Consider the following 16282-nt stretch of genomic DNA (forward strand, 5'->3'; position numbering starts at 1 on the left):
TAAAAAACAAATTAAAGTTCTATTAAGATCTGTCTCGGATCAGTATGAAGATTTCCGTGGCTCCTGTCTATCATGTCTGTTTATTAAACTGACTTCTTTACCATGAACTACAATAAAAGAAAATTTTCAGAGAGTCTGCAGTGGAAGACAAAGCTAAAGTAAAGCCAGACTTCAGCAGCTACTATTTTACGGCGGTGAATAATGAGATGATCTTCACACTCGTTTATTTCTATGCAATCAGACACCACGCGTACACACTGCCAAGATATACAGTATGTTTCATTAACAAGTGTGAATAAACAGAAAAGATGCTGTAAAGACAACAACTATCACTACCACCTACACTACAGCTGGCGTGCTTGACTATTGCTTTATTCATGCTGTTTTTTTATTTTGTAAAAGCCCTTTTATAAGCACAAGATTAGACAAGTGGAGTCTTGCTGAACCATCTACTATACAGCATTTTAGTGTCAGCGGTATAGAATAAGCACTACTCCAATTGTTTTTGTTTTTGAAGCAAAAATCAGATCGGATGGTCGAAATTTACGTTTTTTCTGTTTGATTCTACAAGAAATGATCGATATCTTGCCTTGGCCCCAAGCACAACATAGCTGTGTGAGGTAACGTAGATCAGCTTGCACAAATAAATCTATTTTTTCCTGATTTTTGGGTTTTAAAGCCTTTTGTCCCCCTTCAGAGGACCATATCGTGTCATATATCATATCATATCTTGCCCATATGAGGCACTGAGCGCTGTTTAAAATGCCAAACATATCTAGGGACAGTACATCATGAAAGATAGAAAGGGATTTCTTGTCTTAAAATCCTGCTTTCTTTTGAGTTCATGCTTAAACGGATCATAATAAAATGCCTGAATTGTAAAAATATTATGGGCTGTTTTTGTTTCTGTACGTAGTTTGATTACACTTGCTAGAGCACTGTATGAGCTGATCTGAGACATAGTTTTATTTAATGAATAAATACTTGATTTTACTGCTGCTTTTTTCTCCAAAAATTTTAAGGCAACAGATTTTTGTGCTTTTATTTGTTTAAAACTACTTGAATTGGTGAAATTGCAAGCACATGATTCTTTGTTTCAAACTCCTACCAGTGAAAACACATATATAATTATTTTCAATGAGAGCCGAACTCACGTGAATGGAAGAGGCCTCTGGCTGAGTGCATGTTGTGATGATGTCACATAACATGTCTTGTCCTGAATCTGTTGAAAATCTGTAATTTTAAAAAGAAATAGCAAGCTCCTCCGAATATCTTGGAGTTTGCTTGACTTTATGTTAATATCTGCAATCCTGGATTGACTGACAGCTAGGGCTGAAAACAATACAAACAATATTTCCACTTCTTAATATGATCAAAGTATCAGTACGCTTGCCTTCATTCGGTTTGCCCACCAAAATTACAGCAAACTTGCTTTGTCTCTTAGTTCGTCCTGAGAGGGAGATGAGAGACAGCAACGGACAAAGTCAGTTTTGAAATTTCTTGTGTCTACCATCGCTTATCTGCACTCTTCCACCATCATATTTACTCGATCAGGTTACAGATAGTTCTGGCTTTGAAGTAGCAATCATACCATGCTGTAGCACTTGAAAAGCACTACGTTGGAACCTCAGCATATGAATGCCCTTCCTTACAAATTTTCGCTTCAAGAATTGAAATTTTCCAAGAATTTTGCCTAGGAATACAAAGCATTTTTGGCATACGAACGAACCAAACTGAACACTGGCTAAGTTGCGCCGTTCAAAACTTGTTCACGTCAGCAAACTGAAGTAAGTTTACTAATTTTATGAATTTTTTTTCAGTCAGTGAAAGCTGTTTGGAAAGAGTCAACCCACGATACCAACTTGGCCTTAAGCATGCGTTCAAAAGCTACCTGCTTTTTCGCATGTTTTTTCGTTGACAGATTGGTGCAGTGGGTGGTCTGTTCTATTTTTAGCCCAAGCTTGGTGGCACGACTTCCTGTGAGGAACCTTGACATGGAATGCTAGGCTTGGGTCAGTTCTTTGTAAGCAGCCATACAGTTTACATACGCTTCGTATTGGTCATATTGGTCATATTTCTGGGTGTCTGGAACGGATTATCTGCATTTACATTATTTCTTATGGGAAAATTCGTTTCACAAAACAAATTTTCACTTTAAGAACTTGCCTCCAGAACAAATTAAATTTGTATGCCGAGGTTCCACTGTAAGTTAATACATGCTAAACAGTCTCTTTACCAGGATCTGATACAAATATTAACCATTGTTCTCCATGCAGATCTGTTAGGCAACACACCCTTGACCTTTCAACTCTTCACCTCTGGCTTTTTGAGGGGACAGGCAGACAACGACAACAGAGGCACCACTCTGTGTGTGTGTGTAATGAGTATTGATTTCCTGCCTGTCTGAGATTTGTCAATAAGTAGAATTCTGTCCACACACACACACACACACAGAGAGAGAGAGAGAGAGACCAAGAGGAAAGGTGATTCTGTCATTCACTAGTAGCATGGCCTATATTTGTGCAAACTAATGCTTTATATAACCAGTTTCTTTTGATTCATCCCAGCAAGTCACTTCTCCTTTATTACAGAATGTGTGTGTGTGTGTACATGTAATGTCCTGGGTTTAAACACACTCTCTGTATATCTTTCATTGCCTTTCTGGAGGTCAGGTGCAACAATTTCTGTGAAGGAAGAGAGTCAGCATCACAGACACTTCTTCAGGAAACCTAGAAGAAGTCCATGCACACAAAGACACTCAAACACACACTCAGACATGTAACAGAAACGGGTTTGTTGCTGATCATTTAAAATCATACAATGGTTCATGGGAAGAGAAATGGAAGTATGCTGAGCCCCTGCCTGGTACTGTACATTTGCTGTATAAGGTACTATGTGGTACTTCTGAAGAATCAAACTTAGAATCTTTTGATAGAGAGGAACCTTAGAGATCTGTGCCACTGAGAAAGGCGTTATAATAATAAAATGCACTTGTTTTGAGAGTTCAGCATGGAAAGGGAATGCTGGTTTGTTTAAAATGTTCATTATAAGTGACTTGTTTCATTTTATAAAGCGGTTTCTGATGCTTAACTAGATGTCAGAAATAATACACGTGGGGGTGTGCTGTGGCCCAAGGCAAAATAATTAATAATACATTTAAATAAAACATACATATATGTTCCAAACATTGCTCAAAATTCATAAGAAATCCTTATGTAATTTTATGACCATGATCATATGAGTAAAGCCATGTTTAACCATATTGATTAGCGTATTTTGTATTTTTAACCACATGAAATCCAATATTATTGGATGTTTTAACTATTAAAAAAATTTAATATCAAAGCTCTACTGCAGAGCTTTATGTATCGATATCCACACACTCACTCCAAATGCCTTAAATGTGTAAGGGCTCACGTCAAGTCACAAGAAGAGATCTCCAACGGCGGGTCTCACACACACTCACAGACACACAATCCCCATAATGACAATGACATCAGTGTTATTCCTGGGAGCACATGTCATCCTAACAGAGCAGACGTGGATGTGATGCTCCCCAGTGAAGGATACTATGAATAATTTATTACCAGGGGAATACAGCAGGAAAAAAACCATTCAGCATGTGATGTGCTATAACAGAGAAATAGAGGGAAAGAGACTGGCAGTATGACCGATGGAGGGATGTAGAGGAAGGGGAATAAATGAGGCGAGACCCAAATACATGCGCACAGACATTCTGCTGAAAAATTTTAGGAGATATCTTAAAGATCATTATCTACTGGGACATGCAGCAACATGAACGTCATGGCGGCTTTGCTATTATCACTGGGTATTCATGCTTAATTGAATTAAGATAGGTGAAAGAAAAATTCTTTTCCAGCTCAGGCCTGCTCCCAGTAATTCTGCCAACCCGCTTCACAATATTCCAAGCACTGACGTTGTGCTGTGCCCTGTTCAAGACAGGGAGACGATTTTCATATAAATTCATTGCATCTGATATTCAAATGAACCTTTAGTGTCAAAACACACCTCAGAAGGCTTATTACCATCCAAACCTGAACAATATGACCTGGCTTGGGACTCTAGTTGTGGACCCACAACTCAGACTTCACAGATGAATGACTCCTACAGAGCCACTGAGTACACTCAACTTAATATACTTAGCGTCTTGGTGCCCTTGACTCTAAAACTACCATCATCTCTACAGCTCAACTCTTACTCTCCTAATTGGTACCTTTGACTGGGACTCTGTGGTTTGGAATTATGGACTTCATTTCAACTCTTCAGCTTTGGTATCTTTAATTCAGACTCTACAGCTTGGAAACTTCGACTCTGAATCAGGCAGGGGACTTTGGGCTCTAGAGACTAGAATCAGACTCTACAGATTGGTACCGCTGACTCAGACTATATAGCTTGCTGCCCAAAATTCAGAAAAAGTCAGGGGATTCTGGTTTCATCTCAGACTCTACAGTTTGGTGCCCTTGATTCAGACTCTACAGCTTGGTAACATTGACTCAGACTCCTCTACAGCATGGTACCCATGATTCAGACTCTACAGCTTGATAACCTTGACTGCAGCTTAGTACCGTTGACTCAGAAAATATAGCTTCTATATAACCCTCAAAAATCTGTTCTGAAACCAGAATGTTGCTTCGGACCATGGAATTAACTCATTGGTAGCCTCAACTGGGACTCTCTGGTTTGGGATTATGGCCTTTATGCAGCTACAGCTTAGTACCCTTGACTTGCACTCAGTTGGTTTGGGGAAAGATGTATCATCTCAGTGGCTAAAGCTTTGATAGGAAGGTTGTGAGTTCAAGTCCCAGCACCACCAAGCTCCCATGGTTGGGTCCTTGAGCAAGAGCCATAATGACTTACTTGTATCCTGGCTGAGCTGATTTAGATAAAAAGTATCAGCCATGTGAGGAAATGTAAACCAGGGGAGGACAAAGAAAATGTCTCACATCCAACATGGCCAAAAATATACTAGAGGGACAAATAAACAATTAAGTTGTTAACTAGACAGGAGAGATGTTCACTAACAAAGAGTGCGTTCTTTCTTTTCTGCCGTATTTCTTTTTAACTAAGTTAATAACTGAGGTTTATAATTTCATTAGATAGCAAATAACCCATCTGTCTTTCAAGTTAACATTATTTATAATTGTTTTTGTGGTTTAAGTTAGAAAATGAATAGCACATGTATCAGATTAAATGTGATATTTGATTCAAGTCAGTTAAGACTATAATTCTAACAACTTTGATGAAATTGCTGAAAGAACCTTTAAAAACTGCCACATAAGACTACTCAGAAATAATAGCAAATATCTAAGTCTGTCATCTTCACCATCTCTCTATTGTCTGACTTTTCTTTTCCTACAGAATGACATCATTACTTCACACTGTTACATGTCACCAATGAGCTTGCAGCATGATGTAACATATTCACACACTGAGAAATGTTAACCAGGCAAAGGCAGTGTGAGAAAAGAGAGAATCCTGATCCTGTTTTCTTTTGCGGGAATGTGTGAAATGATTGAATGTGTGCATCCAAGTCTCTCTGCATCCTAGTGGCATGATGTTTTTTTTTGTGTGTGTGTGTGAGTGTGTTTTTCTGTGGGTGTATGTAGGGGTGTGTTTTTCCTTCTGCCTCACCTGCTCCATGCTTCAGCAGTCCTCCTCCTGTCTCCTGATCCTGTTCATCATCGTCTTCCAACTCCTGTATTCCCAAGGTTGTGTTCCTAATTCCAAACTGCAAAAGTACATCCACAGATCTCCACACACCCCTGAGGTTCTGATCGGGCATCCAGATCAAGGACTTTAAGAGATACTGTCTATCCTATCCCCTAGTCAGTCACACCCTTCATCCTCCATCTTCATAACTCTCTTTCTGGGTCTCCAATTTATTCCTGTGCAAGCAGGAAACAATAGGTATATACGATTGTGTTTATGATATCACCCTTCTCTCTCTCTCTCTCTCTCTCTCTCTCTGTCTCTCTCTCTCTCACACTCTCTTTCTGTCTGGTTCCTCTTCAGCACAGATAGAGGACTCGCTCTTTCTCTCTCTCTCCCTCACTAAATACAAGTCATACTCTACGTTCCTGTTCTGTTCTCTCTCTCACACTGGCTCTTTGCCTTTTCTCTCCTCCCTAATTCACCCCTCCCTGTTTTCTTCCCTCCACCTCCTCCTCCTCTCTCCCCTCCCCCTTTTGTGTGTATACATTGTGAGGCGGACAGGAGAGGACAGGAAGAAGGGGGTTGGGCAGAGAGATGCCATGAGACAGCTGCTTGGCTCCATGCTTCAGCTCAAACCTCCGTTGTTATTGACAACCGCTGCCATGGAGCACGGGATTCAGGATGAAATGGGGCAAAGCCATTGGTTGGCTGGATATCCATGGTGCATGTAGGGACCTGTAGTTTACAGGGTACGGTGAGAAGAAAAGATTATAAAGTGAGTGAGAGTGTTTGCATGTGTAAGTTTCAGGGTTCCCTGGGCCTCTGACAGGAATGTGAATTTTCCATAGTTAGCCACAGATGAGATAAAGCCCTACAGCATCTAACTGCACATTAACTCCAACCTTCTAGTACACCAGCTTTGACCACTTAATCAATTTTAAATATATAGGGTTTATGTAAGGACAAAAATATGACATCCTGATCGACTTGATTTTGTTATTGCTGCTTACTCCACACAACATACCCTACTTCCAACCTTAGAGTAAAACAGGCGACACCAACAGTATCAAAAATACCACAGTTTCCCACAATGCAACATTATTTTGACGCATATTGTGTGTTTTACTGCTTAAATTTTAGTTCACAGCATCAACAGTGTAATCTTTTAATATAATATTAAAAACCATTTCAGTCATATTGCCTGTCGCGGAAGCCACACCCACTCCTGCTTTAGGAATTGTCAGCTTGAACTCCATCTAAAGTTGTCCCATCCAAAACAATTTTCAGTGTTGTTAATCAATACTAGGGAATAAATATATATATATATATATATGCTTACATACCCAGTACCACACCAGCACAGTCTGACGTTGTTAAAATCACAGTAACAGGTGATGCACATTAATAAACCCCCAAATTATCCAGCAGATGCTACTGTTTAATATTAAACCCAAATGTAAACCCAGATTATTCACCAGATATGAATTAACAAAGTTAAATTATCCAGCAGTTGTTGGTGTTCTTTGCTAAACCCCAAATTCTGCAGAAGTTTGGCGAGTTTATTAATGAATTCAAAATGATCCAGCTAATTAATAAACACTGAATGCTCTTGCAGGTAATAAACCAAGTTTATCCAGCAGTTACTGAGACAAAATTAAGCAAAGATCATAAAAAACAATAACATCCAGCAGCTGTTTATCGATTTATTCATTAATAAATGTAAATGAATCAGCAGCTACTTGTGTTCATTAATAAATCCAAAATTCCATATCCAGCATATCCAGTAGATATTGATGTTTTAGAATAAACTCAAATTATCCAGCAGCTATTGTTCATTAATAAAACCAAAATACACTATATTGCCAAAAGTATTCGCTCACCTGCCTTGACTCGCACATGAACTTAAGTGACATCCCATTCCTAATCCATAGGGTTCAATATGACGTCGGTCCACCCTTTGCAGCTATAACAGCTTCAACACTTCTGGGAAGGCTGTCCACAAGGTTTAGGAGTGTGTTTATGGGAATTTTTGACCATTCTTACAGAAGCACATTTGTGAGGTCACACACTGATGTTGGACGAGAAGGCCTGGCTCTCAGTCTCCGCTCTAATTCATCCCAAAGGTGTTCTATCGGGTTGAGGTCAGGACTCTGTGCAGGCCAGTCAAGTTCATCCACACCAGACATCCCTGTCTTTATGGACCTTGTTTTGTGCACTGGTGCACAGTCATGTTGGAAGAGGAAGGGGCCAGCTCCAAACTGTTCCCACAAAGTTGGGAGCATGGAATTGTCCAAAATGTCTTGGTATGCTGAAGCATTCAGAGTTCCTTTCACTGGAACTAAGGGGCCAAGCCCAGCTCCTGAAAAACAACCCCACACCATAATCCCCCCTCCACCAAACTTTACACTTGGCACAATGCAGTCAGACAAGTACCGTTCTCCTGGCAACCGCCAAACCCAGACTCGTCCATCAGATTGCCAGATGGAGAAGTGCGATTCGTCACTCCAGAGAACGCGTCTCCACTGTTCTAGAGTCCAGTGGCGGCGTGCTTTACACCACTGCATCCGACGCTTTGCATTGCACTTGGTGATGTATGGCTTGGATGCAGCTGCTCAGCCATGGAAACCCATTCCATGAAGCTCTCTGCGCACTGTTCTTGAGCTAATCTGAAGGCCACATGAAGTTTGGAGGTCTGTAGCGATTGACTCTGCAGAAACTTGGCGACCTCTTCGCACTATGCGCCTCAGCATCCGCTGACCCCGCTCCGTCAGTTTACGTGGCCTACCACTTCGTGGCTGAGTTGCTGTCGTTCCCAAACACTTTCACGATGATCCAGCAGCTATTAATATCAATTAATGAAATCAATATTATCCAGCAGCTGTGTATGTTAATCAAATCTACATTGATCAGCAGCTAGAGCTGTTCATTAATAAAACCAAAATTATCCAGCAGCTTGAGATGATCATTAATAAACCAAAATGAATTAGCTAGTGTTCACTGGATTATTCATCTAATATGAATTATCAAGGCTAGATTATCATGTTTTTAATTATTTGAACATTATTCAGATAATTAATATACCTAAAAGACAAACCACAATCTATCCAGCAGCTGCTGTTGATATGCAATGATAAGCCCAAAATATCCAGCAGCAATTGATGTATCCATGAATTAATATACACAGATTATCCAGCAGTTGGTGTTCACTAATGAAATGAATATGTAGTCATGATTTAGTCCACACAAAATTATCCAGCAGCAACTGTTTGTGCTTGCTAGCTACAGTAACTAAAGATAGCTACATAGCTTTCTATATAAATAATTACATTTACCATTAGGTGGGGATTATTTTAAATCACTTCAATTAAACAAGTTTTATTTTTTTAATGTTTCAGTCATCAGTGACCTTGCATTGCTGAGGTGAAATACAGCTGCTTGTAAAATGTTGGCTAAAGGCGTTAGCTACTTAGCTTAGTATGTCCCTCAGAAAATATTGTCCTTTATTGAGTTTTTAGGCACAATTTTGAGAGTGTCCAGCAGATGGCAGCAGAATCCAAACATCCAACAACATCTGTCTTCAGCAGGGTGTAAAAGAAATGAAAGTCAATAAGGTGTTTAATGAAAACTAAACAAAACCTAACAAAACAAATAAACACACCTTGTATTTACCACAGCATTCAATATGTGTAAACATAATGTCTTTATAATTAGCCATTAATTATTATTGTGATTTCTCACAAATAGCTCCCTCCTGAATTCTGCTTCTCTCAAGATGAGCCTGAGGCAGTTGCCTTTTAAATCATTTGCATATTAAACCATTTTAGAGGACCAATAAAACTATGCCCAATATCAGTGTTCAGTATGGTGGCTGAACAATATAATAATCACGGATAGTTTGTACATAAAAGCTCATTTTCAAGAGACTGGTTAAGGAATTAATCCTAAAAAAAAGAGGCCTAAATGTGGTATAAGATGTAGCATCTACAAGTAGGCATGAATATTGCTTCTTCACTTTAACTTCAGAGATTTGAAACAGTATATATATACAGTATATACAGTACATAAACAGTATATATATAAGACAAGTGCTCAGTTTAAGCAAAACATCTGTTGAACACAAGATAGGTTGATTGGATAGCGGCAGAAACGTGCAGATCTTGAAGTGTTCCTAATAAACTGGGCAGTGAGTGAATAATCATCTTTTCACCACTTCAGTATTCTGGAAAATATGAAAAATAAGCTATTACAGTGAAACATATTTTATACATACATATCTAGGAGAAGATGTGAAGTCACACTTGGGATTAATTATTTTGCCTACTTCCTGGATAGGTTCTCGGAATAAAGTGGCTTCTGAATTTTAGATTGGAGAACACACACACATGCGCACACACACACACACACACACACACACACAGAGAGAGAGACATACTCCACCCTGCTTTGCAATTTGTGTTATACGTGACATGAGTCATAAGGTTCCAGGTAACTCCAACTCAATAACAGCAAGTTTCTTATACGGATCATTTGATGTTCTTTCTTTTTAAAAGAAAAGAAAACAAATCACGACACATGATTTGTATACCAAGGCAGGGTATTTTATAGTATTTTATAAAGTATTTTATATTATATATAGAATTTTACAAAGTACTTTATAAAATCCATACAACCGAATAAAAAGATTAATAGTAAAGACACAATAATATAAACACAATAATATAAACACAATAATAAAGTCGCTTCCATTCATCTAAAAAGAAATATACTGGATGAAGAAACAGAATATATAAAGAAAGGATGAGTTTCTGTAAGTTTCTGTTTTGTTTTCATTGTGTTCAGATCTATCATGTTGTTTGTCTAAATAGATCTGGGTGAGGCGTGCATAAACGGATAAATGTGCTGTATTCAGAGTCGAGTTCAGTAAGGAATCAGAACTGAAGATGCATACGTCCGTATTCAGACAAAAACACTGTTCAGAAGAGCCCAATTAAAACAAGTGTACACCGATTGGCCATAACATTATGACCAGTGAGAGGTGAAGTGAATAAGACTGATGATCTCCTCATCACGGCACCTGTTAGTGGGTGGGATATATTAGGCAGCAAGTGAACATTTTGTCCTCAAAGTTGATGTGTTAGAAGCAGGAAAAATGGACAAGTGTAAGGATTTGAGCGAGTTTGATAAGGGCCAAATTGTGAGACAACTGGATCATCTCCAAAACTGCAGCTCTTGTGGGGTGTTCCCGGTCTGCAGTGGTCAGTATCTCTCAAAGGAATCCTTCAAGTCCTGTAAGCATCCTTTATGCACTGTCTTAAAGGATCTGCTGCTAACATCTCGGTGCAAGATAACACAGCACACCTTCAGGGATCTAGTGGAGTCCATGCCTAGACAGGTCAGGGCTGTTTTGGCAGCAAAAGGTGGGACCAACACACTATTAAGCAGGTGGTCATAATGTTATGCCTCGGTGTATGTCTCAGTGATATGTAGTTCAGTCCCAATTTTTTCTTTAGATATCAGCAAAGTGCTGTATTAAATCCAACACCACTGTCTGACAGTTTGATGTAACCAGAATATGTTGCAATAAATTCATGTTTTGGGCTGGAAATACACACAGAAATATGGCGTGACATTTAAGGTCATTATTGAATATCCTTTTAGCTATCCAACCATTTTCTGTAGCGCTGATCCTACACAAGGTCAGTGGGAGTTTAAAGTGTTTCCTAGGGGCCTCGGGGCCAACCATGCGGGTCACTTTGGACAGGCTGCCAACTTATCAATCATTGAACCCAACCCACAATCTCACACACCCTTTCACACAACACAGATAATTTAGAGACGTCATTCAAGTGATAATATTGTGCCTTCAGAGTCAAGAAGACAGAACGATATCACAAGATAATATCGGAGAAGACAACATCTCAATCAAAGACCTAATTTTTATGGATGTAATCAGGAATTATATATATATATATATATATATATATATATATATATATATATATATATATATATATATATATATATATGTATATTAGACTGTTTAGTTTCTCCTTTAAACAGTGGACACACTTTCTCCTCACTGGAGAGGGCTTTGAATTAAGTAATAAATGTCATTATTTTATTTATTTGGCAACGAAAATGAATTCATTTACAATTTTACAATTAGTATTTTGTGGCTTCATTGAGCTGTGTGAACAGCATTCAGGGCCTGATGGGAAAAAAAATGTCAAACAGGTGTCTGCCATCTTCTCATTTATATGTCATCGTATTAGTGTTTTATTTAATTTATGTTACTTCAAGCTACATTAGACAGCAAAGAAAAACAAATTCGGTCTTAAATTTTTATTTTCTATTTCTGATTTTTTTTTAGGGTTTAATGGCTTGTGTTTAAAGGCGTCGGACGAGATGCTGACGTAAAACTCTGTCTAATAGCTAAGAAAAATTGGCCCACTTCAGAGGCATAAACTATATACAGATAATTTGTTTGTTCTGAATCTTGCACTCAGATATTTCACTTATGCAGAGTCCTGCAACCCATTTCTGGAACTGTTTAAATTTTTGCTAAACTTAGTAAGCAGACTTGACCTAAGGGAATAAATGTAAGAAAGAAGGAGGAGTGTAAGAATAGAGCCCTGAGGGTGGAACAAGTCACTAATAATTACCACATTCCCAAGTAAATGCTGCAATAAGTAACTTCTTCACATTCATTCTTCAGGCTGATGTACATCAGTAACATGTAGCACACATAAATGTTAGGATGTGTTTCCTGTCTTCCTTCCAAATTACACAATACACAATATTTTGCACCTCAGTGTTGACGTAAATAAGACAAAAAAATAAAAAACCATTAGCCAAACCCCACAGCGCATAGTGCTGTTTATAGAATACTACGGAAAAATAATAGTTAGTAAATCCGATACGATCCCGTGTCAGACGTTCTTCCTCCTTGTGTCATCACAGGGATTTTTTAACCATCACCTCTGGTCTGTACTTTACAGTAAATAGTGATATGTTAAGCCCCAAGAAGAGCAACAGGAAGGAGTTGAGAGATAATAATAGATCATTATAAAGTACACAATGAACTCTAAATATTCCGCAATTTCAAAAGAATGAATATACATATACATACCTCTACGTGTTATTTACGAACTAAGACTACCATTAAGAAATTAACTGTACAAAAAATATTACAGATTTCTGTAATATACTGTAACAGATCCCTGGCAGGTTTAATGAGCAGTTGTGGTATTATGTGTATAGTAAGTGTATGAGCAGTGATACTAAATAAAAAATAAATAAATAAAATAAATAAAAATAACTTGTTGTGCAATATGCAGTATTCAAAATCAGTGGACGTGTCCATCGCATACAATGTTCCCTGACCTCAATGCTGACTCATTGTAGAGTCACATATCAGTGGGCAAGATTGACTTCCTGTATCTTTCTCTGTTACAGCAAAGCTGAGTAATGAATAACGACTATGAATAATCAGCACACATCAAGTATTTTTTTGTTAGTTAATGTATTAATCATCACATCGGTGTAATTATATCATGAAACATCGGTTTTAAATGTTGCTAGCCTCTAAACGAATAAATGCTACTTTTGTTACTGAAACATTGGACTCTAAAATTTATCCTGGTTCTAATGCTAAGCAAACTTTATTGCTAAAATAATAATAATAATAATAATAATAATAATAATAATAATAATAATAATAAAGTCTTTTACACAAAAACAAACTACTTAAACACACCTAACATTCTGTTATGCTGATTCATAGCAACTCTGTTGAAATGATTTCCGTAATTTAATCTCGGTAGAGTTCCAGTAAATCTAATTTTTAAAAAAAGGGTCAAAAATCATCATGAGAAATGTCATGTAATTACATTTGCTTTTCCTGTTCAGAGAAAAAATGTCCTGCATTAATTTAACCTAAGAAATAGCCTAACCTAGCCTTAACCTAATAAATGTTACCCAGATTTTGAAGTGAGTTGTACCAAATGATACAGTCCCCATTCTCAACAGATCAGAATTCCAGCACTCATTCCCAGATATTTGCATCAAGACTTGTTAAACAACTTGGCACTTTTTGCTGGAACCCAACTGTTTCTGAAAGATCAAAACTATTAGAACATGTGACTGATGGGTGTTTCTTGCTGCCCAGGTGTGTCCTGTTAGACTGTATGTTTAATGAATACTTTACTGCTCTGTTTCACCTGTGAATGCTATGTTTGTTGTTAAAATTGCTAAACCAACATGATGACTATAAAGCTGTCCATGGGAGAAAATAGAGCCATCTTCTTGACCTCCTTGCTGTTAAACAATACCAAGGAGGCATGAAAAATCATACGTACACCAATCAGCTATAACACTATGACCACCTGCCTAACATTGTGTTGGTCTCCCTTTTGCTGCCAAAAGACAGCCCTGACCTGGCATGGACTCCATTAGATCCCTGAAGGTGTGATGTGGTATCTGGCACCAAGATGTAAGCAGCAGATTCTTCAAGTCCTGTAAGTTGCGAGGTTGGGCCTCCACGGATCAGACTTGTTTGTCCAAAAAATTCCACAGATGCTCAATTGGATTGAAATCTGGGGAATTTGGAGGCAAAGTCAACACCTCAAACTCGTTGTTGTACTCATCAAACCATTTCTGAACCATTTTTGCTTGGCATGTCACATTATCCTGCTTAAAGAGGCCACAGCCATCAGGGAATACAGTTTCCATGAAAGGGTGTACATGGTCTGCAACAATGCTTAGGTAGGTGGTACGTGTCAAAGTAACATCCACATGGATGCCCCCTAAGGTTTCCCAGCAGATCATTGCCCAAAGTGCATCCTGGTGCCATGTGTCAGATGTAAGAGAAAACGTGATTCATCAGACCAGGCCACCTTCTTCCATTGCTCCATGGTCCAGTTCTGATGCTCATGTGTGCATTGTCGGCACTTTTTGGTGGTGCACAGGGGTCAGCATGGGCACCCTGCTTGCTCTGCAGCTATGCAGTCCCATACGCAACAAACTGCAATGCACTGTGTATTCTGACACCTTTCTATCAGAACCAGCATTAACTTCTTCAGCAATTTCAGCAACAGTAACTCGTTTGTTGGATCGGATCACACAGGTCAGCCTTCGCTCCCCACGTGCATCAATGAGCCTTGGTCACCCATGACCCTGTCACCGGTTCACCACTGTTTCTTACTTGGAGCACTTTTGATAGATACTGACCACTGCAGACCGGGAACACCCCACAAGAGCTGCAGTTTTGGAGATGCTCTGATCCAGTCGTCTAGCTGGCCCTTGTCAAATTTGCAAAATCCTTACGCTACATTTTTCCTGCTTCTAACACATCAACTTTGAGGACAAAATGTTCACTTGCTGGCTGATATATCCCACCCACTAACAGGTGCCATGATGAGGAGATAATCAGTGTTATTTACTTCACCTCTCACTGCGCATAATGTTATGCCTGATCCGTGTGTGTGTGTGTGTGTGTGTGTGTGTCCAGTATTGTACTCTATCTTTAACAAAATAAACATCAAGATAATAGAACATCAAAATATGAGAATAAGAATAATTAAAATATCAATTAATTGAAAACAATTTAAGAAATGGAAATAATACACATAAAATGTCAGAGCTATATATAGTTTATGACATTAACCTGAGGCTCTGCAGCAGATTTTTTTTTTTACCATAATGGATTATGAGTCAAAGTGTATATTAACCTTTTTCAAGTTTTTTTGTTCTTTTGAAAGAAGGAATGGAAATGTTTTGCAAAGTCACAGTGACAAAACCGGCTTAACGTGCCACATAAGCCAACAGGGCTTAATAAATTGTTCATATGGAAATACCCATTGTATCTCAATGGCATCGAAAGAAATGTACTCTACGTAAGCACTTTTGAAAGTCTGTGTGTTTTCAGTATTTTTAGGTGCTTATACAATTAATATAACTGATGTGTGTATGTGTCAAATCCACAGACATGAGGTTTGTTGGTTTAAAGAGCACCACAGAACGATTTAATGTGAGTCTACGAATTAGTGAACCATGAGATTTGAATAGAAACCAGTGGAACCTGTTTAATTTTTTTTGGTAACAGCCATTTCCTGGAGTTTTCTCAATGATGACGCTGATGATGATGACACCATGATACGTGAATTTTATTTGCCTTGCCACTTATTGAACTGAGAAGTGATGGTAAACAACAAAATGTTATAAATAAGATGAAATGAAATGAATAAAATCAAATAAAATGGGTGTATATTTGTATTATAAAGCAGCCTAGTACAAGGCTAGCTAGACAAAGACCTGAGTAAAAATGAATCCCTCTCTCTCCACCTATCCTTATCATCTCTCTCCACCTATCCCTATCTTCTACATCCTCAACACTTACACCCACTACCTTCATATCCTCATTTATTACATCCTTATACCTCCTTTTTGGCCTTCCTCTTTTCCTCCTGCCTGGCAGCTCCATGTCCAACATTCTCCTACCGATATACTCACTCTCCCTCCTCTGAACATGTCCAAACCATCTTAATCTGGCCTCTCTAACTTTGTACCTCAACATCTTCAGCTCTGGTACCTCCAGCTCTGACTCCTGTCA

At 38.5% G+C, this 16282-nt stretch overlaps 1 protein-coding gene across 1 annotated transcript in view; it reads right to left on the reverse strand.

The window, feature by feature from the left end:
* arhgap23a (Rho GTPase activating protein 23a) overlaps window positions 1–6077 on the reverse strand; it is a 76118-nt gene extending 70041 nt beyond the window's left edge. The window contains exon 1 of the mRNA XM_058404738.1: window positions 5653–6077. Within this exon, the coding sequence (XP_058260721.1) occupies window positions 5653–5661 (9 nt within the window). The 5' untranslated portion in view covers window positions 5662–6077. The remainder of the gene's footprint in view (window positions 1–5652) is intronic.
* Between the last annotated feature and the right edge of the window lie 10205 nt (window positions 6078–16282).

Source organism: Hemibagrus wyckioides, linkage group LG02 (genome assembly GCF_019097595.1).
Source record: "Hemibagrus wyckioides isolate EC202008001 linkage group LG02, SWU_Hwy_1.0, whole genome shotgun sequence".
In the NCBI taxonomy this organism is placed as follows: Eukaryota; Metazoa; Chordata; class Actinopteri; order Siluriformes; family Bagridae; genus Hemibagrus; species Hemibagrus wyckioides.